The sequence below is a fragment of the Ailuropoda melanoleuca genome, chromosome 4 (assembly GCF_002007445.2).
Source record: "Ailuropoda melanoleuca isolate Jingjing chromosome 4, ASM200744v2, whole genome shotgun sequence".
NCBI classification, from domain to species: Eukaryota; Metazoa; Chordata; class Mammalia; order Carnivora; family Ursidae; genus Ailuropoda; species Ailuropoda melanoleuca.
In genome coordinates this window covers 80,303,275-80,325,488 of record NC_048221.1, presented here as the reverse complement: position 1 = coordinate 80,325,488, position 22,214 = coordinate 80,303,275, and the positions used below count along the sequence as shown (strand labels likewise).

At 37.7% G+C, this 22,214-nt stretch overlaps 2 protein-coding genes across 3 annotated transcripts in view; both read left to right on the top strand.

The window, feature by feature from the left end:
• Positions 1–1,379, top strand: part of PNPT1 (polyribonucleotide nucleotidyltransferase 1) — a 45,155-nt gene extending 43,776 nt beyond the window's left edge. Inside the window, exon 28 of one of the 2 annotated variants that reach the window (XM_019792794.2) lies at positions 100–1,379. In XM_019792794.2, coding sequence (XP_019648353.1) covers positions 100–258 — 159 coding nt within the window. In that variant the 3' untranslated portion in view covers positions 259–1,379. The remainder of the gene's footprint in view (positions 1–99) is intronic. The other variant, XM_002914035.4, reaches the window with a different exon arrangement.
• A 10,123-nt stretch (positions 1,380–11,502) lies between these two features.
• PPP4R3B (protein phosphatase 4 regulatory subunit 3B) overlaps positions 11,503–22,214 on the top strand; it is a 61,083-nt gene continuing 50,371 nt past the window's right edge. The window contains 2 exon segments of the mRNA XM_034659157.1: positions 11,503–12,006; positions 13,317–13,372. Of these exon segments, the coding sequence (XP_034515048.1) occupies positions 11,865–12,006; positions 13,317–13,372 (198 nt within the window). The 5' untranslated portion in view covers positions 11,503–11,864.

Genomic DNA, 22,214 nt, shown 5'->3' with positions numbered 1-22,214 from the left:
ATCATTGTTTTTTTGCACCATGTAAATTTAAGTATCTTCTAATTTGGATGTTGATCACCGTACTATAACTGTAAAAGTAAATTGGCTTCTTTAATACAGGTGAAATACTTTGGACGTGATCCAGCTGATGGAAGAATGAGGCTTTCTCGTAAAGTGCTACAGTCTCCAGCTACATCTGTTGTCAAAACTCTAAATGACAGAAGCAGTATTGTAATGGGAGAATCTATTTCACAGTCATCATCTAATTCTACCCGGTGATTTTTTTTTTTTTTTTAAAGAGAATTCTGGAGTGATATTCTATAGAGCAAAATGTCAGTAGAATCTTCTAATGTGTAGATTTATATATAGCATAAATATATTCTAATGATTTGTATTAAAATACACATTTTATGTGGTCTATTTTTTTATTTCAAGAGTTAACCTATATTCTCTTATTTTTATTTACATTATAAATCAATAAATATTATTAAAACTAAACCATTTATACATCTTTAAAAAGATTGCCCTTTAGTTCCTATAATTCTGAAATAGCTTAAAACCTTAAAAATAATAGATCACATTTGCTACTGTAATGGATCTCTTCCTACCTGTCTTCTTTTTCTTCTTTGTATACAGTAATGAGCATTTACTCTTAGTCATCTAATGGCTCACCTCTGCACAAGAGCTGTAATGGACTACATCTGTTTCACACACTGGAACTTGCCATATTCAAAGCTAGTTTCGTTAGTACAATTACCGGATATAATGAGTTGAAGGAGCTAATTTGATCTGCTTTTAATGATATACCACCTTTCAAATTGGTCACAAAAACATAAATGTAGTAGAATAAATATTATAAATGGGATCCTACCTAGAATGAGGGAGTACATTTTTCAAATTTAGAAAATATATTTATTTAGAAAATACCAAAAAACCATTTACTTATCAAATAGAGCTAGGTCATTTTTTGAGTATATGTTGCAAATGTATGGATGTTCTTGGTGTAAAGGATGGAAAAATCATGATTTTCAATTAATGTCTGAAACAGTCCTAGATAGAGGCTGTTGACATAATTTTTAGTAATTGCTATAAGATGTTCATTTTAATGATTTAATATATTACATAATCCCACAAAAAAGAAAATGGCTCATGGAAGTCCTAATTTAGAATATGCAATCCTTTTATAAATCTGATAAAATGTTTGTATATTCATGACTCATAGTTCATAAAATATTAAAAATTTAGTTGGTCAAATTTTTTTAAATATGTATATTTTTAAGTCAGTAAACACTGATTTTATATATAGTGTATAAAATTGTGTGGTAGGCACATTTTCTGAAATACTGAAGATTAATTGAAAATGACATTAAATGTAAACTATATGCTTTGTACATTTGATTTTTCTCTAATAGTGACAAAAATCTTTCATTCTCACTTGCCTTCTGTTCAAGACATAAGCTTTCGGGTGCCTGGGTGGCTCAAGTAGGTTAAATCTCCAGGGTTGTGAGTTTGAGACCTATTTAAAAAAAAAAAAAAAAGACATAAGCTTTAATGGTAGCATTTCAAAACTGTAATTTATGTTTTTCTTAAGTTTTCTATTTTCTTTTTCTAAGGGACTCCCAGCTACTACTGGGAGACAAATGAAGCTAGTTCTTAAATTCTAGAGACCAGTGGTTCCACAAAGTGACAATATAGCCCACTAACCACAAACCACCAAAAAGATTCCATTTCCACTTAAACCAAGATCCCACACTTTATGTCTGACCTTTTATTTTTGTCTTCATTCAAATCTTGGTAGCTTTCCCTACTTTCCATGAAGTACTTGTAAAAGTGCAATTATATGCTAAAAACACTGTAATGACTAAACCTGAAGTGCCCATCTTTGGTACTTAGTGCAACGCTGAGTACTTACAAGACTTTTTTCTTCATATTTTTTGTTACTGACACTCCCCTGCCCATAAATTACAGTTTTTATGCAATAATTTTTACATCTCTTACCGAATAGATATTTCTAGATCGAAGATAGTAGTGTAAATATCAGTATCTTTCTTAGTTCAGTTCTGCCAAGCATAGTTCTGCCAACACTTAGTATGTTCCGGACACACACGTGTGCAAGGAATGCATCAATAAACAAAACAGATCAAGTTCTAATGTTCACATTCTCATGGATGGAAACTAACAGTAAAGAATATAGCATGCCAGATGGTAGTAGGTTTTTTAAAGAAAAACAACTGGGTAGAGGGATAAAGTGATCAAAAAAGGTACTATTTTTTTTTTTTTAAAGATTTTATTTATTTATTCGACAGAGATAGAGACAGCCAGCGAGAGAGGGAACACAAGCAGGGGGAGTGGGAGAGGAAGAAGCAGGCTCATAGCAGAGGAGCCTGATGTGGGGCTCGATCCCACAACTCCGGGATCACGCCCTGAGCCGAAGGCAGACGCTTAACCGCTGTGCCACCCAGGCGCCCCAAAAAAGGTACTATTTTAGATAAAATGATCCAGAATGGCCTGAGTTGGTAACATTTGAGCAGACACCTGAATGAAGTGGAGGAAGATGTGCAGCTATTCTGGAAGGAGAATTCCAAATGAAAGCACTAACAACTTCATATTCAATTGGTATTGTATGTTTAGAATGGAGCAGCTGTTTCATTATAAATGAATTAACATAGTCCTTTACTCCTTAACCCTGTGCCTTTTCTTCACCAGAATCAGCAAATTTTATTGAAGAATACAAGTCAAGAGGAGGCTTGTACAAGGTGATATTTTCAAAGCACTTAATCAGGCAAGAATATGCTTGGTTACTTGCAAAAAGAAGGTAGATAATGATGTTAAAGTTCAAAAGGCTTTTATAAAATTCTAGGCTAATGAGAGTTGGCAGTGTAAACGGAAAAGTGAGAATATGTCTTGGTATCAAGGAGTAGAAACCAACATAAGCTAAAGCAATTGGTGGGGGGGGAGTGGAATAGGGATTTTCACAGGGCCATGAATTTATTTCACAGAAGCCAAGTCACACTCCCTGTGGCTGACTGTCACCAGGACTATACATAATTATGAACAAAGGCCTTCTCTCTCTCTACCCTTTGCTTTGGAGTCTCCTGGCCTCTCATTTGTACTTTGCATACAACAGCTTTTTCTTGCATGCAAATGTTAATGTGATGTATCATACTGATTGATTTGCGGATGCTGACCATACTTGCATCCTGTAAATCAACTTTGATCATGGTGTATGATCTTTTTAATGTACTGTTGAATTTGGTTTGCTAATATTTTGTTGAAGACTTTTGCATCTGTGTTCATCAGGGTTATTGGCCTGGCCTGTAATTTTCTCTGTGTGTCCTTGTATGAGGAGGATAGGTATTATATCTTTGAATGTTTGGTAGAATTCACCAGTGAAGCCATTTGGTCCTGGACTTTTGTTTGTTGGGAGGTTTTTGATTACTCATTCAATCTCCTTGCTAGCAATTGTCTTACTCAATTTTTTTATTTCCTTAAGAGTCAGTCTTGTAAAACTGTATACTTATAGGATTTTTTCCGTTTCGTCCAGATTGTCTAATTTGTTGGCATACAATTGTTAGTAGTGGTCTGTTATGATCTTTTGTGTTTCCATAGTATCGGTTGTAACGTCTCTTTCATTTTTTATTTTATTTATTTGAGCCCTGTCTCTTTTAATCAGTGAGCCTACCTAAAGGTTCATCAGTCTTGCTTATCTAACCAACTCTTCATTTCACTGACCTTTTCTGTTATCTTTTTAGTCTCTATTTCATTTGTTTCCACTCTGATCTTTATTATTTTCCTCCTCCTCCTAACTTTGGGCTTCATTTCTTCTTTTTCTAGTTCTTTTAGGTATAGAGTAAGCTAGATCCACAGGCAGCAGCTTTCAAGGTATGTAAATATATAGTCTTGTGGGTCTGTAATGGTAAACCCTGCTGACTTTCAGACCAGGAAATATGGAGTTACCCCTAGGGCGGCAGCTGCAAAATTCTTGCTTTAGGCATATATAAGCTCCTTTCTGGAAGGCATCTGTGAACTGTTATATGGCCATGGGAGAGCACTAATATGGTTATCTCCTTGCCCATCTTCTCTTGGGGGCACCTCTGTAGCTTGTGAATATATGGCAAACCTGAATCCTGCTCCTCAGGCTGAAGCTCCAGGACAAGAAAATACGCCTTTTTCAAATGAACTCTGGGGGTATATTTCAGTCTGCTGGTTGTGCAGTGCCCTTGGGGTGGTAACTGTGAAGGACTGAGTATTTTAGGCCTGGGGGTCCGAAACAATCACCCCTGGCCACCAGAGCCAGGTGCTCAAGGGGTGTCCCTTGTGTGGGCTGCACATGCCCACTGGCTGGCAGGATAGACTACGGGGGCAGGGCACTCAGCTAGGGCAGGGTAGGCCTGGGCTGTGATGGAGGCAGGACACTTCTATCTGAGCTAGCAGGTGGGGTTTGGGGGGGGGTGTGCAAAAATGGTGTCTGCCAGCACCTCTGTCCCCAAAGAGTCCCAACAGATTCCTGTCTCTCTGCCAGATGAGTTTCCTAAGCATATGGTCTAGGTGTCTTTCAAACTTACTTTTGTGCTGGGTCCTGGGACAAGTGGGTCTGTGCATGAGTCCTTTAAGAGTGATTTTCCATTCCCTAAAGCCCTATAGTTGTAAGCCTTGTTGGTTTTCAAGGCCAGGTGCTCCGGGGGGGCTCATCTCTCTGATGCAGTGCCAAAGGGCTGGGGTGCCTGGTATGGAGCACAAACCCCTCACTCCTTGGGGATAAGCCCTGTATTACGAGATTCCTCTCAATGGTGGCCTCTATGCCTAGGGTGGGGTTTCTTGAAAGACAATGTATTGCCTGTCCTAAAAACTTATATACAGCACTGGGGACATTGCCATTAAATGCAGGAACAAAATAAGGATCACCACTCTTTCTTTCATCAGTGTTCTCAGGTCCTAACCAACAAGATAAGACTAAAAAGAGGTTGAGGAGAAGAACAAAAACATATGCAGGTGATCTTCTTAAAAATACTTTGAACTGGTACACAACAATTAGAACAAATAAGTGAGCAATAACCATATAGGTATGCCAAAATAAATAGGTATCTTCTCCAGGAGTCAAAAAGCTGCCAGGATGTAAGTTCATTTCCACTCTTTTTCCAGGCTTCCAAGAGCTATCTTAGCAGTAAGTTTGCCCCATCCCCTTGGGTCTGGCCAAGGTTAAGTCTTCTGTTCCGAAGGTATCCCATATCAATGAAATCTTGGTATCCAATCTTAACCTCCAGCCCCCATGATCAGGAACCCTCAGAGTCCAATCCCAAGTGTATTTCTCTGGCTCCTTGGTAGTACATGCTAGATTATTATTTCAATTCCTTCAATGTGTAACCTCTTTCCTCCCTAGGCCCAGCAGTCCCTAGGCAGATTATGCTGAGATTTAACCTTAGCTATCACAACCTCACAGCTAGGATAAGAAATGAGAGCAACTATGGAAGAGGTCTTTTTGCAAGGGGAGGGCATTAGTACCTCTTACAGGAAGTATGAGCCACTTCTGCAATCCCTGAGGGTTCACGGTTATCTGCAGAACCAACATCTTCACAGGTACCCTCATTCCATATTTCAAGCTCAGGATTATCCAACCAGGACCCTAACTGCATAGTTGCCCCCCTTAAGCTGAACATTCAAATAATCTTTAGAGCTCTGTAACTCTGTCAAATCCCATGTCTGTTCTTCCATTGCAGGAAATAAAGGCTTTTTTTTGAAGCCCACTGCCCCTCTGCAAGGCAGTAGTACAACATAATTGCACAGCTCTGCTATCCTTGTAGGCACTGTTTTCCCCATATTTTTCAAATGCTTTAATCACCGTATAGACAACAACATTCCCCTCTTATGGGATGTTTTCCTAGGTCACTACTGGTCAAATCAGTAGTCAAGTGACCACCTTGTGCCAAGGACTGAGTAAACTATCCCCAAACCCCATCTTACTTCCTGATTTCTTACACCACTCCCTGTACCACCTATGTCAGTTCTGGCCCTCTAAGATACAGATGCCAAGAAGAGATGAAAGATGTAAGATACTGACTAGAGGAAATGTCTGTAAAGGATAAAATAGACAGGCTCAGGAACTGACAGGGACAGCCTACAGACCATAGTACAAATTTGACCTCTATAAAAGAGGGAAGGTAAGGAAATACTGGGTGGAAAGAGCTGCAGACTACAGTGTAGTTCCAATAACGTCTCACCCAGACTGCTAAGAAGTTCCCTAAGCCAAAGCTGCCCATTGAAGGAGTTCTGCACTGGATACTAAAAGACAAGTATAGTACCTGTGCTATGCTCAGTTAATGGCTGGGAGCAACTCTTTATGGCCTCAGCTCAAATGCAATGGTGGATCCAAAGGGGTGGCAGCTGGCTATCAGTCAAATATGTTCCCCAGAGTAAGTTCTCCTGAAGGAGATCTAAATGGTGCACTGATATGGCCACCACATCAACCAAATACCAAAACAAATAACAAAACTATAGCAATTAAAACTGTCATACTACAGTTGACCAAATAAAACAAAACAGATTAGTGAGTTCAGTTAGTTAGTGTCCACATACATGTATGTATATATGTGTAGATTTAGTAAAGAATATGATTAAAATAGCATTTGAAATTATTTCATCTATAAATGATATTGACAAGTGGCTCTCCACTTGGAGGAAACTTTAAATTGGCATCCTACTTCACATATACAAAAAAACCCAAGGGAAATACAGAACAAAACATTAAAAAAAAAAACATAAAAACATGCTAGAATACCTTTGTCAAAAATGCAAAATTAATCACAAATATAATTTTTTTAAGTATAGAGTCTAAAGGGCAAACATAATAAAAGAGACAATAGCAGGCAAAGGATTTTAACAAATGTCATTTGCATGGCAAGCAGATGGTAGAGCAGTAGTGGACATTAGCAGAACAGAGGAAGTCACCACCTAAATGGTCACATAGGTGATTTTAGAGAAGACAACTAATTACCTCTACAACAAATCAGAAAGGATCAGGGCTCAGAATCTGAGGACAGGGTCAAAGTCTCTATAAAGAGGGGCCACACAACTGGATCCCCTTCCCAATCCCACATAACCAAAGGACTACCATCTCCCTCCACACACACTCATACCCATACTAGCTCTTTGAACATTGCCGCCACCACTATCACCACCACCTCAGGAGACTGAGATTTATTTTATGAAATAGGAGAGACTTGATTTGGAGACACTAGTCACAGTAGTGGGAGACTGTGACAGCAGGGTTAAAAGGAGTGATTAAGTGAAAGCTTAAATGCCAAACAGATGAAGGACCTCTTGCCTCCTTCCCTTCTGCTTTTACTCTGTCAGGGTATGAGAGAATACCTACAGAAACTACATTCACCCAAAGAAAAGACTTCTAAAAACATTTGGTAAGGTGAATGGGAGGAGCTGTGATTGAAAAAGAAAATCACACCCAGGGAAAATCACCCCAACAGTCCATAGCCTTGCTCTTGAGAGTAGACAGCCAGCCAGGGTTTGGTAGGAACCAAACCATGAGAGCTTTGTATTGCCATGCTAAAGAACTTTATCCTACAAGAAATGAGAAACTGTTGAAAGATGTAAAAACAATATAATATGATCAAATTTGTTTCAGAACTATCATTCAGTAGTGTGTCAAGAACTAAGTAGTTAGATAGAAACTAGAGATATCAATCTGGAGCTTTCAGAGATGTAATTTAATCTCAGTTGATTTGATACAGTAGTTATTAAATTATCTGCTAGGGAGAATGTCAAATTGAGTAGTAAACTTCTAGTAGTAAACTTCTAACTTTCAACAGTTACTGAGTACCTGCTATGTTCCACGCCCTCTGCTAGGCACTAGAGATAAAATGGTGATAAAAAACATAGTTCCCTGAACTCACAGCAATTTGTCATCTAGATGTGGAGACAGTTATTAATCAAAAATCATACAAATAAACCTAAAGCTCCAAGTATGGCAAATGCTACAGTGGAAGGGTGCATAGTGCTGTGTGTAACAAGAAGATAAAATTGATACTGTAGTTGTCTTCCTACATCAGTTTTACCATATTGCATGGTGTAATATCCATGGGATTTGGGTGGGATTAACCCCAGGCTCCAATGACAGGCCTTGATTTGCCTCAGCCAATCAGTGCTTGACATACCCTAGACCCCATATCTCTGGGTTCAAGGGTAGGCATGTGACCTATATTAATCTAATAACAATGCAAATGGGAATACGTGAAGTAACTCTTTTTTGCTGTGAATGAAGAACTGTGGAATCTTGGGAGCTCTTGGCCACTATCTTAGGATATAAAGAGTCAGCCTTAGTATGAATTTGACAGAGGAGAATATAGAATTGAGAAGCAGAAGGAAATCAAGTTCTCACTGATACTGTCGAGTGAATCAAATCTACCTGAAGTTCTTCATCTCCCAATTTTCCTTCATATGAACCAATAAATTCTCTTATCATTTAAACTACTTTGAATTGGGTTTCTTGGTACTTGTAACATCCCAAGGGGATATCGTCTAGACAGGGGAGTCAGAAGGGTCCTTTATGAAAGTGGTAATTATGGCAACATCTGAAGGATAAAGCAAGAATCTCCATGATATGACTGGAAGGAACAAAGTTCATACAAAAAAGTGTCAATTTTAACTTAGATCAAGTAAAACAGGTTGAAAAATGTCCAGTAGCATTATTAACATAGATATCTTAAGTTAGTTTATGAAGAGCTTTATGATGAGAGCAAGATGCTGGGGTGGGCAGTGTGATGGAAACCAAAATGGGTTCAATTGAGGAATAAGTGGGAGGTGAAGAAATGAAAGGAGTATAAACAACCTCAACCCTTAAATAGTTTGGCTGTAAAGGGGAAAAGAAATAGGAATGTGGCTAAGAGGTTATAGGTTATCAGTTCTGATGGTTTATTAAATGGAGAAGACTTAATCACCTTAAGGGGAAAAAATGAGTGAATACAGCAAGAAACTTTCATAAAACATTTTCATAAAAACATCTAACAGAATGGGAAGCAGAAAGTTTGAAATTCCAAGGGCAAGAGTCAATGAAACAACAACCCAGTTTACCCTATAGAGATTAACAGGATATTTTTTTAAACCCTCAAGAATTAAAAAATGTAATGTGCCTTCCAGGGACATTGGCAATGATGGTAGATTATTTGAGCTGTCACAGCTGGAAGAGAGGGTACAATACTACTGGCATCTGGTGGGTAAAAATAAGGGATGCTGCTAAACATCCTCTTTAGCACAGAACAATCTCTCACAACAAAGAAGTATCCAGCCCAAAACATTAGTGGTGCTAACCTTGAAAAACCCTACTCTAAGAAATTACCATCAAGTATATTGGAACACATGAAATAATTTTGGTAAATCATTTATTATTTTAGGTTGGAAACTACTAGAAATGACAAAAACAAATAGATGGTTTAAATAAACTAGGGCACATGTGCACAACAATATGGACAACAATATGTGTAATATTCCATTATATATAGGCTTAAAGACACTGGTTTCCTTATTATCCCTCTCACTACAGCCTCCTGGCTAAATCTGCTTTTCTGTTTTCTCATGCTCTCTTCCCTTGGGGAAATGCATGGCTACCTGCTTCCCTCAGAGGCCTTCCTCAATAACACCATTACCTTTCCCAAGCTCACTAACCTTTTGCTACTCGAATTTTTTGGTATTAGTATTTATCAGGATCTGGCATGTATTTTATTGTCTTCCTATACTAGAATGTAAGCTCTATGCGAAGAGGGACCTTTTCTATTTATTCACTGTATAGAACAGTGTCTAACACACAGTTTATGCTCAACAAATACTTGAATGATTGAGTAAATGCAGGAAATAACTTATTTCACAATTTTGTCCAGAGTTAGTTCTAATGGTAGGACATTAACCTCAACAGATAGAGTGTTAAAGTGATTTCTGTATAGTTTTCGTTCCTTTAACTTATATATAACTTACCTGCAAGTTCTTTTAGGCCAGCAACATATTATGACTTTGTTCACCCTGTCCTCTCTGCCTTGAACACCTTCACAAGCCAAAGTGCAAACTCCCCCTAACACCTAGATCAAAACTTAATCTGTGAAGCTTTCTCTGACCCAAGACAGTAAGGTTATTTTCTCTGAGCTCAAAATGCATTTTGTCCACATCAGTCATGGCAATTAATGGGCTCTATTATTACACCTAACTACTTAATTCAAGTACATTTTCTGAGGTTCTCTATATTTTTACAAAAGCGAGGTATCCAGATTTTGAAATTAGAATTTTTTATCAGGCGCCTGTTCTATGTAAGACGTCTCACGTTTTTAGTGCATCGCCGAAGTGTGTCCACCTATGATCTGGTCAAAACAAAAGCACTTTTTGACGAAACCACTGATAAGTAATGACTACAATCTCCAAGATGCGCTGCAGGGGCAACGTGTACATCGCGTCTGGTTTTCTTTCACCTTTCAGACCAACGGGTTGTAAGGAACTGACAACAGAACAAGCTGAGAATGCCTTTAAAAACAAAGGATTCTATCCAGAACGAACGGGGACTGAAATAAACGGCTGCTCAGCACATGTCTGGTATCCACCGGGCAATGTTTGACAATTAATGGGATGTTTGACAACGTGAATGCCCAGAGAATTCCTCCTTCGCTTATTCAGCGCAGAAGACCTCCCGATAGAAAAAATGCTCGTAAGAGAAACTCAAAAATATCATAACAAGGCTCTTAGATATGTTAGGAAGGTAGTTGCCTTCCACTTCCCTAAACTTCTCTGAAGACTTGTTTTCCGAGGTTACAAACACGGGAAGAGCACTGCATTTTCGTCAGGTGGAAAGTATGTTTTTCAATGGCCAGCTACCAAATGCCTAACCAAATGCCTTTGGCGGGAAATAGGAATTTGTCAACACACTAATGTACCACGTTATAATCGCCTGGTGGTCCCTAGAACACTTCCTGAGTAGATGTTTAACTCTAACAGATTCTACAACGAGTTTTAGTGGGTTTCGGGTCCCCATAACTTACAGGGCTCAAAGTTCCTACATATTCTCAGAAAGAAATTTAAGTTATTTTTTTTCCAATAGGCTGACAAGGTTAGCTTCCATTAAGGAGTGCAAGCACATTTCCTTCCTTTTTGCTCAGGGTTAGTCCCGTTCAAGGATGCGTACCTCCCAGGTATGCTTTACTTTTTCCTCAGAGCTGGGTCTCACGGCTCGTCACAACCCAAAGTGCAGCCAGCAACCGCTGGAAAGAAGATCCAAGCCTCCGCACTCGCTGCCGGCTCAGAAAGGAATCTCGCGGCACCAGAGGGTCAGGGAACTCGCGAGAACAGACCACCCAGCCGAGATCCCGCGCCAGCAGGCGAGACCGAAAAAAAAGGAAGTCGCACTTAGACCCTCCCACTTAGGTCCAGTACCCCGCCTCGCGAGAATACCGAGCACTGCCGGCTTGGGAAACGCGTGCGGAAAGCAGAGGAGACGTGCATTGGGCTCGTCGGCCGCCGTAGCCCCTGCTAGGACAGCCCGTGCGAGCCTGCTGGAGGAGGAAGAGAAAGGCAGAGAGAATCGGATTACAAGATGGCGGATCTGTAGTAGTTACGGCGGCGGCGGCGGGAGAGCGAGCTCTGGGGGGCAAAGGGAGGGGAGGGTGGGTGTGTGCGGGGGTGAGGTGAGAGGTTACCGGGACTCCGGGCGGAGAGGTCTCGGTGACTCTAATTGCCCCTTCCCGCGACTGAACCTTGGGAGCCATGGTCAACTCGGGCCTCTCCGGAGCCGCCGCCGCCGCCGCTGCCTCCACCGCCGCAACCGTCTCTCAAGAGTGAGGGGCGCGGACGAGGTGAGCGAGGAGGAGGCGGCGGCCGGGGCGGTGGGGACAGCAGCCACCATGTCGGATACGCGGCGGCGAGTGAAGGTCTATACCCTCAACGAAGACCGTCAATGGGACGACCGAGGCACCGGGCATGTCTCCTCCACTTATGTGGAGGAGCTCAAGGGGATGTCGCTGCTGGTTCGGGCTGAGTCCGACGGTAAGGTTATTGGAACATAGGATAGGGGACAGTCAGTGCCTCCGGTTTGGGCATAGCCCTGGTGTTTAGGACCTGGGCCGGGTACTGTTAATTACCACATCTTGGGACAGCGCATTGGTTTTGTGCCTGCACTTCTGTACGGTAAAAACAAACTACTTTGTCCGGATTTACCCTCAGTCAAACGTTGATTCTGTTCCCCCGCCTCCTATTCCTATTAATGATTTGACCCCTTCCTCTCCAGTCTCGCCTTTGAATAGGGGAAAGTGAGAAAGGAGGAAGTAATAAGAGTAGTTTTCTTCTCGTCCTAGGGAGCTGACCCTCCCCCTCCTTTTATTTTTTGTTTTCTTATCCATTTTGTCTATTTTAAAAAGCTTAGTGAAACTTTACTTTCTGAGTGGCTTTTTTTTTTTTTTAACCCATTTTACTAACGAGCCCCGTTTGCCCCAGTCGACAGGTGCTGGGGAAACCAAAAGGTACCTTTTCCTATGGTTTTCAGACTGTTGCCACGATACATGCACGCACAAGCGTATCTGTAGTCTGGGATCCCCCCAGGCTGCCTTTGTAGAGGTTGCCGTGAAAAACAACCTAAACGAGTTAGGACACCAGAACAGATTGTAAGCTTGTATCCGTTGGTTTATTGTACGAGTCATATGTGAAGTAGTTTTAAATTATAAAACGTAGAGCTTAATTAAAACCTTTCTCACTGTAATCTGAGCGCCTTGATTTGAGCAATTATGTGCGGATTATAGAAAAATAACAATCTTAGATTTATTCTTGTATTTTGTACTCTTGCACTTTCCCTTTTAAACAGTTATGGACATTTATTTCTATATGAAGTGTCCTTCCATTTTGTTAAGGAGAAAAGGCTAAATGCAGTTCTGTAATTTTTGTACTAAGTACTTAGATTCCTGTTGTGGTCCTTTGTAATTTATTTTATTTGTTAAACTGGAAATGCAATAAAATAACTGTTAAAAAGAGTTTGGCTTCAAGTAGTCATTTAGACCTTTAAATTTTCATTTCAATAAAACTTTAATGGACATCTAGTCTCTTTATATTTTGGGTCTGAATGTTGATTTAAGGTGGATTTTTTTTCCTTTAAGGTTATATGGGGGATAAGTTGGTGTGTTCTGTATGAAGCCTAGATCTGAAGAGAAAAACGTGTGTCAGAATACATTTGATTACTTCATATGTCTAGCTAGGGGAAGAGAGCAGAAGTTCTCTTCTTGTTTTTTTTTTTTTAATTAATATTCAGATATTTTATTCAGAATTTTACAAGTTGAAACTTATAAATATTATTTTTTATCTTTCAGGATCACTACTCTTGGAATCAAAGATAAATCCAAACACTGCATATCAGAAACAACAGGCAAGTAGTTGTTTATCTTTAATTTGAAAGACTTCATCTGTGATCAAGGAAGTATTAATCTGACAAAGATGGGAAAGCTTTCCTGACAAGAAAAAACATGTTTGGTAAACAGAGTTACACACTCTATGTATTTCCCTGTAGGTCTAAAGTTTCAAACTGAAAAGTGAAAGTTTTTGTACTGGCAGTAATTTATTATCTTTGAATTGAGCAACTGTTAGTTTATGTTAGAATACAGTGTATTCATTAGTCTTATTTAACGACAGATAGCCAGGTATCTTTTATACCCTGTATACTAAGCCTTTTATTCTCAATCACATTTAAAGGAAATGACATAAAAGAAAATCCAAAGGGGTACTCTTTAAAGCAAGGAAAGCCAGTTTTGTGGTGTGAAATTCGATCCTTTGACTCAAGCAAAGGTAGAGTTTTTGAAGTAGAAGCATTTAAATCCTATTCTTTAATTGTTGTATATTTTTAATATAATCAGTGGATACTTTATGAAAAGTGTACATTGCCAATCATGTAATGTTTTCTGTTAATATTTATTGTCTTATTTGGGAAAAGAAAACCTGTGTTGTATTTTAGTGTGCCTGGTTACTTAATCTGGAAATGGCAGCAGTGATTCAACCTTTTCTTCTGTGAATGTTTTCATTTTTATTATGAAAGATTTCAAAATTGAAAAGTACAGAAAATATGTGTGTCTGTGTAACACCGCGAAATTTAACAGTGTTAACGTTATACCATATTTGTTTCTAATCTTTGTAATGTTGAACATTGTGGATAGAGTTAAAGCCCCCTTTGTGCCCATCTCATTCTATACATTCTCCATCCTCCCTATAGGTAACCACTGTTCTGAAGTTGATGTATTATTTCTGTACATGCTTATATACCTTTTCTGCATATGTATGTATCTATAAATAATATGTAGTCTTGTGTGTTCTTAAACTTTACATGGTTGAACTCATGCTCTTAACGTGTACTCTGAACTTTCAATTTTCAATCAACAGTTAATACGAAGATTTGTTGATGTTAACAATGTAGATTTAGTTTTTTCTTTAAACTGTATAGTATTCTTCTGTATGATATACACCTGTTGTTAGACATCGGGATTGTTTCCAGTTTGTGTGTGTGTTGTGTGTGTGTATGGTGTGTAAAGTGAATATGGCAGAGATTTTTGAAAGAAAAGATAAATTATTTTAGGATTATATTTACATCATCATTACCTACTTTCTTCAAGGTCAATGAAAATTTGGATGCCCAGAAATAAATACTCAAAATTGGAGGAATGAAATTATGTCTGTTGCACAGCTCGTTATTAGTAAAAGTCTTACTGTTAAACAATTGTTTTGTGTACACAACACATTCTTAATCATTTCTTTGAATATTTAAATTTTCAATATTCAGTTAATAGTTCTTTTCCTTCTGCATAGAAAATACTGCGTGTCTTTGATGGAGCATCAAATTAAACATTTGTCCTGTATTATTTCCTATACCTTAGACATTTAAGTAAATTTAATATCTAAGTCAGCCAAGCAGATGGTTATTCTCTGTCTTTGCATGGAATTTTACCAGGTAGCTACTTTTGTTTTATTTTTTTGTTGGCCTCCCCTTTTGTGGGGAAAGAACACTGTTTTGTAATCTTCCCCCCCATCTGCACAAATATAAAATTTCTCAGAAACTGTGTTCTTAAATGTGACTTCCTACAAATCAATTATAATATGGATTCTTCTCAGATTGTGTATAAGTTTCTTTACTGTTGTTACTATTGAAAGGATCACATATGGTGGAGGTTTATGTATGAAATAGCCCTCTAACATTAGTCCAAAAATACACGATGTTTCATTAGAAACTTTGGAACATGTCTTTCTGTGTAGTATTACTGTGCTAGAAAACTAGAGTATTGGAGAAAAGAGTACTTATTTTGAAAATTTTGGACTATTGGGAAAATGTTTTCTGTAATCAGTCATGTTTAATAATATACTATTAGGATTTTTAAGTATTTTTTCTAATTGAATTACCTTTACCAATTAACATTAAACTATAAGAAAACTCTTTGGCACTGAGAATAACATGGAAAAGCTTGTATCTAAGATTGAAAAATGTGTAAGTGGGGTCACTTGTTTTATTTATTTTTCTTTAAATTGAGTGCACTTTTCTAATAGAATCAAAAGCAATTTAGGGATTCTGTTAAACTTAGTTTCTTTGTTACAGATACAGTTTTTTCATTTTTTCACCAAAATCTTGTTCAATTTGCACTTTTTACCAGATTATAGAAATTGGGATTTCTAAACACATTGATATTTCTCTGTGTTCATTAGAATTAGCTTTTAAAAATGTCATTGTTTAGTTATTCAATAAATGAGTTCAGAAAATAACCATTTCCAGAATTTTTATGAAACATTGATCATTAGTGGGTTTTTAAGTTTAAAAAAGACTTGAGTGAATGAGATGCTCATAGTTTATAGGATGATGTTTTGCTACAAAATACATTGAATAAATTCAAAGTAGACTATTTAACATTCTTTTTTAACATTACAGTTCTAAAATGAGCCAAGTTCTGAATTACAGGCTCAAAGTAAGTTAGAATGAGTTGAGGTGAATGTCAGATGACCCTGTTATCAATTGGTCGTCGTTGATTCACAACACTTTCTTGTTTAAGTACTGTGGGCAGTACTGAAGTTGTTAATGGGAAGAAGATAAATTTAAAGGAGCCAATAAACTTGTTAAGTGTTCAAACACATTGGAAACAGAAAAGAATGATGATATAGTGGAATGTGAAATAGTGTCTGATACATGTCAGAATTTTAAGTTATTTAGAATCCATCCTACTGATCTTGACTAAATCAAAGGTAGAGTCATAGGGATGTATACCCTTTATATTTAATACAGTTTTAATATAATTTGTGTTAATTAGGTTTAGGAGAGAGGTATAAGGAAGTCCCCATCCTTGGTTTTATTGGGAGACAAGACCTAACAGGTGAAAGAATTACATGATGATAATACAATAGCTGATAAAGGGTTTTAACCCAGTCCTTGTTGAAAGCCCATGAAAGCATTTCACAGAGGAGCCAGTTAAGTCACAGAACGGTGAAGTTTCTTGACTGAGATTTTACAGCAGGTATGTGCCAACACAAAATTTATATAAAGCCAGTTTTGTTCCACAGACTTGGACAGTAGAAAATTAAGGAGGAGATTGATTTGAGCTAGAATCATTAAGAAAAATTTCAGTCTCCCTGGTGGGGTCTGTTGAAGGAATTGTGATAGGGAAGGAAGTAGTACACCTAATACAAAAGTTATTAAGCTTCTTGGCAGCAGAGGTTTCTTATTTGTGAGCTTGGTTTACTAAACAAAAGGGAGCTATTCTAGATTCTTGAGTAGGGCCTAACATGATGAAAGTGATACTGTGTTTAGGAAGCAAGTGTGGCAATGGCATGAATAATGAACTGGGGGTGGAGAGGGAAATAAAAGCTTTAGGTAACAAGACCTTTTATTATAATTCAGATGCAGGAAAATGAAAGTCTGTTCCAGTGTAGTAAATGGAATTGTAAAGAAGAAATAGAGCCCCAGTATATTCGCAAGAAAGTGTTGGAACATTGGGCGAATGATTAAATATGAAAGAGAAGGAATCAGGGGTCACTAGTAGTGTTTTGTCTTGGGGCCAGGAAAATGATGGTTCTCTTCAGAAACTGAAAAGTTGACAAGAAAGCAGGTTTACATTAGTCATTTGGCTAGCGGCTTATTCATTTCAAAAAGCAAAAAACCCTCTTTGTTTATTAGGATAGATAATACATTCACAGCTAAAAATTCAGAAAGTATTTGGTGAAGTCTCTCCCATCCTGGACTCCATCATAGTTTCCCTTGCTAGAGGCCACCAGTATTACCAGTTTCTTGCATACCTTCCTAGAGGTTTTGTGCATGTGTAAACAAATAGGTGTGCAATCACATATATATTTTCCCTTTTATTGGCATAATGGTAGCGTACTATACTATACTGTTATCTTTGGTTTGGTTTTTTATTTTTTTCACCCCTCCTCCACTTGTGGTTTTGATTTTTAAAGTGCAGTTGAAAGCTTTTGAAGATTTTCAGCAGAGGAATGACATGACCCAAACTAGTAACGTCAGTGTGTGGAATTGAAGAGAGGCAATAATAGCTGGGAGAGTAGTAATCCAAGCAAGATACAATGTTAAGTCATGTTAGGATGATGTCAGTGGAGATGGAAAGAGGTGGATGGTTTTGAGATCTAGAATAGAATTGACAGGACGTGCTGTTGGGTTAGGTATTTGGTAATCAGGAAGATCATCTAGCAAGGGGAAGAATAAGCAATTGGAAACAGTAGAGAATCAGGAAAGCATGTCTTGAAACCAAGGGAGAACAGAATTTTGGTAAGGAAAGGAGGGTCAGTCAGTGAATGGCTGTTTATATCCTTCAAAGTTAAGATTGAAACTATTCGTTTTAGCTAGAAAAACATTTGCCAAGATAGAGGTGAAAGCTTTGAATGCTGAGTTAAAAAAGCAGCCTGAGTTTGTAATGAGTAGAATCTACTCTGGCTGTAGATGAGAAGCATGAGTGGAAGACATGAATTATAAGGTTGGAAAGATTGGCCAGTAATGGGTAGAGGTATGTTCTGGGTGGTGGTTTGGAATGGGACTAAGGAGGAGTCCTTGGAAATCAGATGGAGAGGGTTCTTACATGGGGGTCCAGACAGATACCTAGATAAATATAATGCCTCCGGGTGGGAAGTTGGGAAGCAAGTTGTTGAGGACTTTGTGTTCTTTTAGAATTGTTCACATTTTTTATGGGGCATAGTAGCAAGGACATGGTTTAGAGCTGATCAAGTTTTTTATTTCATTATTTCAAATTTTCTAAGCTAATTTTCTCTGAACCTTTTAAATGAAGATACTACCTACATCACATAATAGTTGTGAATTAATGTATGAAAAATGCTTTAGCGTGGTATGTAACACATAAGCTCAATAAGAGAACTATAGTCATCATAATCTCATCATAATCCTCTTTTCCAATGAGGAAAGAAGAATCAAACAGGTTAAATACTTTGCTGAGTCACGGAAATAGTGGACAGTGAAACTGAGTGGTGCTCAGGTCCTAATTGTAGTCTGGGGTTATTCCCATTATATCAAAATATCTCACAGATTTTAGGAAGATATTAGTATTGTTTTTAGCAATATCATCAGGTCTGTCTGGGATTATATGTTATACCATATTATATTTTAAAAATCCATCTCAGAAAAAATTTAGGTCAACTATCCATTAGGAGCTACTAGAGAGCTAGATGTTGCATTGAATGTCTGGTTAATCTCACTCATTTTCAGACTTCTAAATTGATTTTGAATCTGCAAATTGAAGTCTACAAATCTGATATTTCTATTTTCCCTTTTAAATAAATACGTATTCCTTTTGAAATTTCATCAGAGCAGTTGGGGCAAAGATAGGGTTAATTTGACAAGGAGTAGGATCTTAAATATTTCATGAGTGCATTTTTTTCATGTTAAAAAAAACCCGAAACTGATAATCCATTGGTTAGACTATTTTAAATGTGTCACAGGTGCCTTTGTGAGTATAATGTAAAAACTGGAGACCCTTTCCATAGAAAAGATGTTAAACGCACCAAGTTTTAGATACAATTCTATGGTGTGATTTAGACCTTGAATTAAGAACCTTTGATTTAAACGGTAGTCACCTCAAGAATGTATTTTTAATATTTAAGATTGGAAATGACCATTTCTCATAATGAAACAACATTGTGAAAATCTGGTTCAGTAAAAGCTAAATTGTCAAGCCTCTCCAGCTCATGTCTTAACTTCCATCCTGGCGTTAGACTTAATCACCTTTCTTATTTCTTTAAGGACCAGACCAAATACAACTGATTTTTCTGTTCTCCCTGCAGGCTCATTTTAAATCTGATTTCCATGGGGACATAGTGGTGATTAAATGTTTAGTTGATAGAGGAAAACTCTTAAGCTTCTCTTAGTTTAAACAGGTATTAATAATGCCCCAAAGATTTATGTGCCATGCACAAATGAGCAAAAAATATAATACAAAGAGCACAGCAGTTGAAAACAGACATTGGTACTAAAACTGAGCTTGACTTTGGGATATGTAGGAGACCCTGCCATTTGACACTTTATATTTTGTTTTAAATATTCTTGTGCCAGCTTTGTGCTCTCTTACCTAGGAGCCTTTACTGGGATCTTTGGAATAAGCAGTTATAAGAAGTACTTCTTAGGGTTATTTTTTGACTGAGATAAGTAGGTTTCCAGGGAGGGGAAGAAGAAAGGATGGGATTTGTAACCCATTTTGAGTAGATTGCATAGAGCTGGAGGGTTTCTGCTCTGATGGCAGTTTCCTATCCTCTGTTAACCAACCAGAGATACATTTAGTTTTCAAATTTGACTTATCAAAAGAATTATTTAAGACCCTTGTTAAAAATACTGATTTAGGGACTTCACTCGAGGGGAGAAGCATGGGAATTTGTATATTTAACCATCACTCAAGGTCAATCCTATTTACATTGAATAAGGATTCTGCATATAAATACCATTTAGTTTCTGGGATTTTGACCGGCTTAGGGAGATGACTTTAAGAAGAAAGAAGAAGAAGAAGAAACAAAAAGGAGACTGACAAAGAAGGTGACTCAGTTACCTTAAGTCAGACTTCAATGCTTACCTGGACTTTTGCTCAGAACATAAATTGGAACCAAATCGGCCTTGGATGCCTGGATAAAGTATTCTGGATTTCATCCTGTTGTACTAGTTACCTCCAAAATGGAATGCACAGTATAAAGCATTGAGATTTGAGAAGAAGCCTGCGTAGATATTTTAATTTTTTTATTATTTTTTTAAAGATTTTATTTATTTATTTGACAGAGCACAAGTAGGCAGAGCTGCAGGGAGAGGGAGACACAGGCTCCCCGCTGAGCAGAAAGCCCAGTGCGGGGCTCAATCCCAGGACTCCAGGATCACGACCTGAGCTGAAGGCAGACACTTAACCAACTGAGCCACCCGGGTGCCCGTAGGGGGAAAAAAAAAAATGGTATTCTAAGAGTAACACTTCCATGAAAAGTGTTCCCTAACTACTGTGAATTATGGTAGCCTGCATGTGAAGATAACTATTTATAGATATTTTTCATTTTAAACTGACCTGTAACCCTAATAAAATGAACACATGCCTTAAAAAGGCCTGAAAACAATAATGTAAGTGCAAATGGACGTGGTAATGGTAAAATTGACATTTAAACTCCTGTCAGCCAAGTAAAAATGCAGAAACAATGATAAAATAGATGTCACAAGAAGTTACCCCCCCCTCCAAATTCAGAGTTATTAAAAGGATGGCATTAAATATGGATTTGTATCTACTGTCATTTGTGGGTATACTGTGCCCTAAGTATATATTGGGTCTTAAAATGCTAACTAATAATGGTGGGAACCATAACAGTTCAAACATTTTAAGATGTTGCTTATTTTATCTTTATATGACTTTTTATTTCTATTTTAGTGTATGTTTTATAGAGTATTGCTGTACTAATATATTCCTGAATATAATGTATAAGTAATTCGAGACACACACATAGAGTGTTGGAGATCACTGTTTATGAAGCTGTTTTAAGGACAGCTCCCAGAAGTTGACTCAAGTTGAGTAAAGTACATGAGCCTTGTGTTTTCTAGACTTTCACCTGAGGAGCTCTGTCTTTATCTTTTTTTTTTACATGAAGATTCTTAGTAAAATTTTGTTTGTAAAGAGTTCTGCTGGTTTTTTTTTTAAAGATTTCAAAACTTCTGTATATGGTGGGAGCCACAGAAAGTTTTTATTTTATTTTATTTTTATTTTTTTAAAGGTGAAATGCATTTTTCTTTGTTAAACAGCTAGAAAGTGTATAATTTTTTGTTAAAGATTTTTATTCATTTGAGCAAGAGAGAACGAGCAGAGGGGAGAGGCAGAGGGAGAAGCCCAAGCCGAAGGCAGACGCCCAACTAACTGAGCTACCCAGATGCCCCACGGAAAGTTTTTAAATGAATGGAGTGACCTGATAAAATTTTAAAATACATGGTGGCATATTTTCCTTTAAGGAGCACAGCCAGGTGGAAGGGAGAGCACAGCTTACCAGCTGTTATTCTTACCTGATTAAACAGTGAATAGGTATAAATCTGAGGCCTGAGTTAATTGAAGGATATTTTTCATTTACAGATTAGACCTATCAGAGTATGAAGTGTTTTCATTTCGAAGACTTTGTTAATCTGAGGCTCACTTTTAGTATTATATATATATTTTTTAAGATTTTATTCATTTGACAGAGATAGAGACAGCGAGAGAGGGAACACAAGCAGGGGGAATGGGAGAGGAAGAAGCAGGCTCCCAGCAGAGGAGCCTGATGTGGGGCTCGATCCTAGAACACCGGGATCACTCCCTGAGCCAAAGGCAGATGCTTAATGACTGAGCCACCCAGGCGCCCCTAGTATTATATTTTTAATATCAAGTCATAATATTTAGAAGTGTTAGATGAACAATTACTCGTTATAAGGTGTTTTTGTAGATTATATACTTGGTAATTAGGATATAAATTCATGTATATTTTCTTTTGTTTTCAAATGTATATTTTCTGAAAATCAGTTTTAACTGTATTAAATTTTCATTGTTATATATCCTTAAAAAATGGGCCATTTCATTTTAGTGTTGCATATTGATTTTTGTGTTTAGATGTGTCTCTGTTTTAATTTATTAATAAAGGGGTTGACAACTTTTTCCTAAAAGCTAAACTGACTTTTTCTTAGGGATACAATTAAGGACATTAGTAGAAAAACACCTAAACCCTGGGGTTCTTAATTTTTC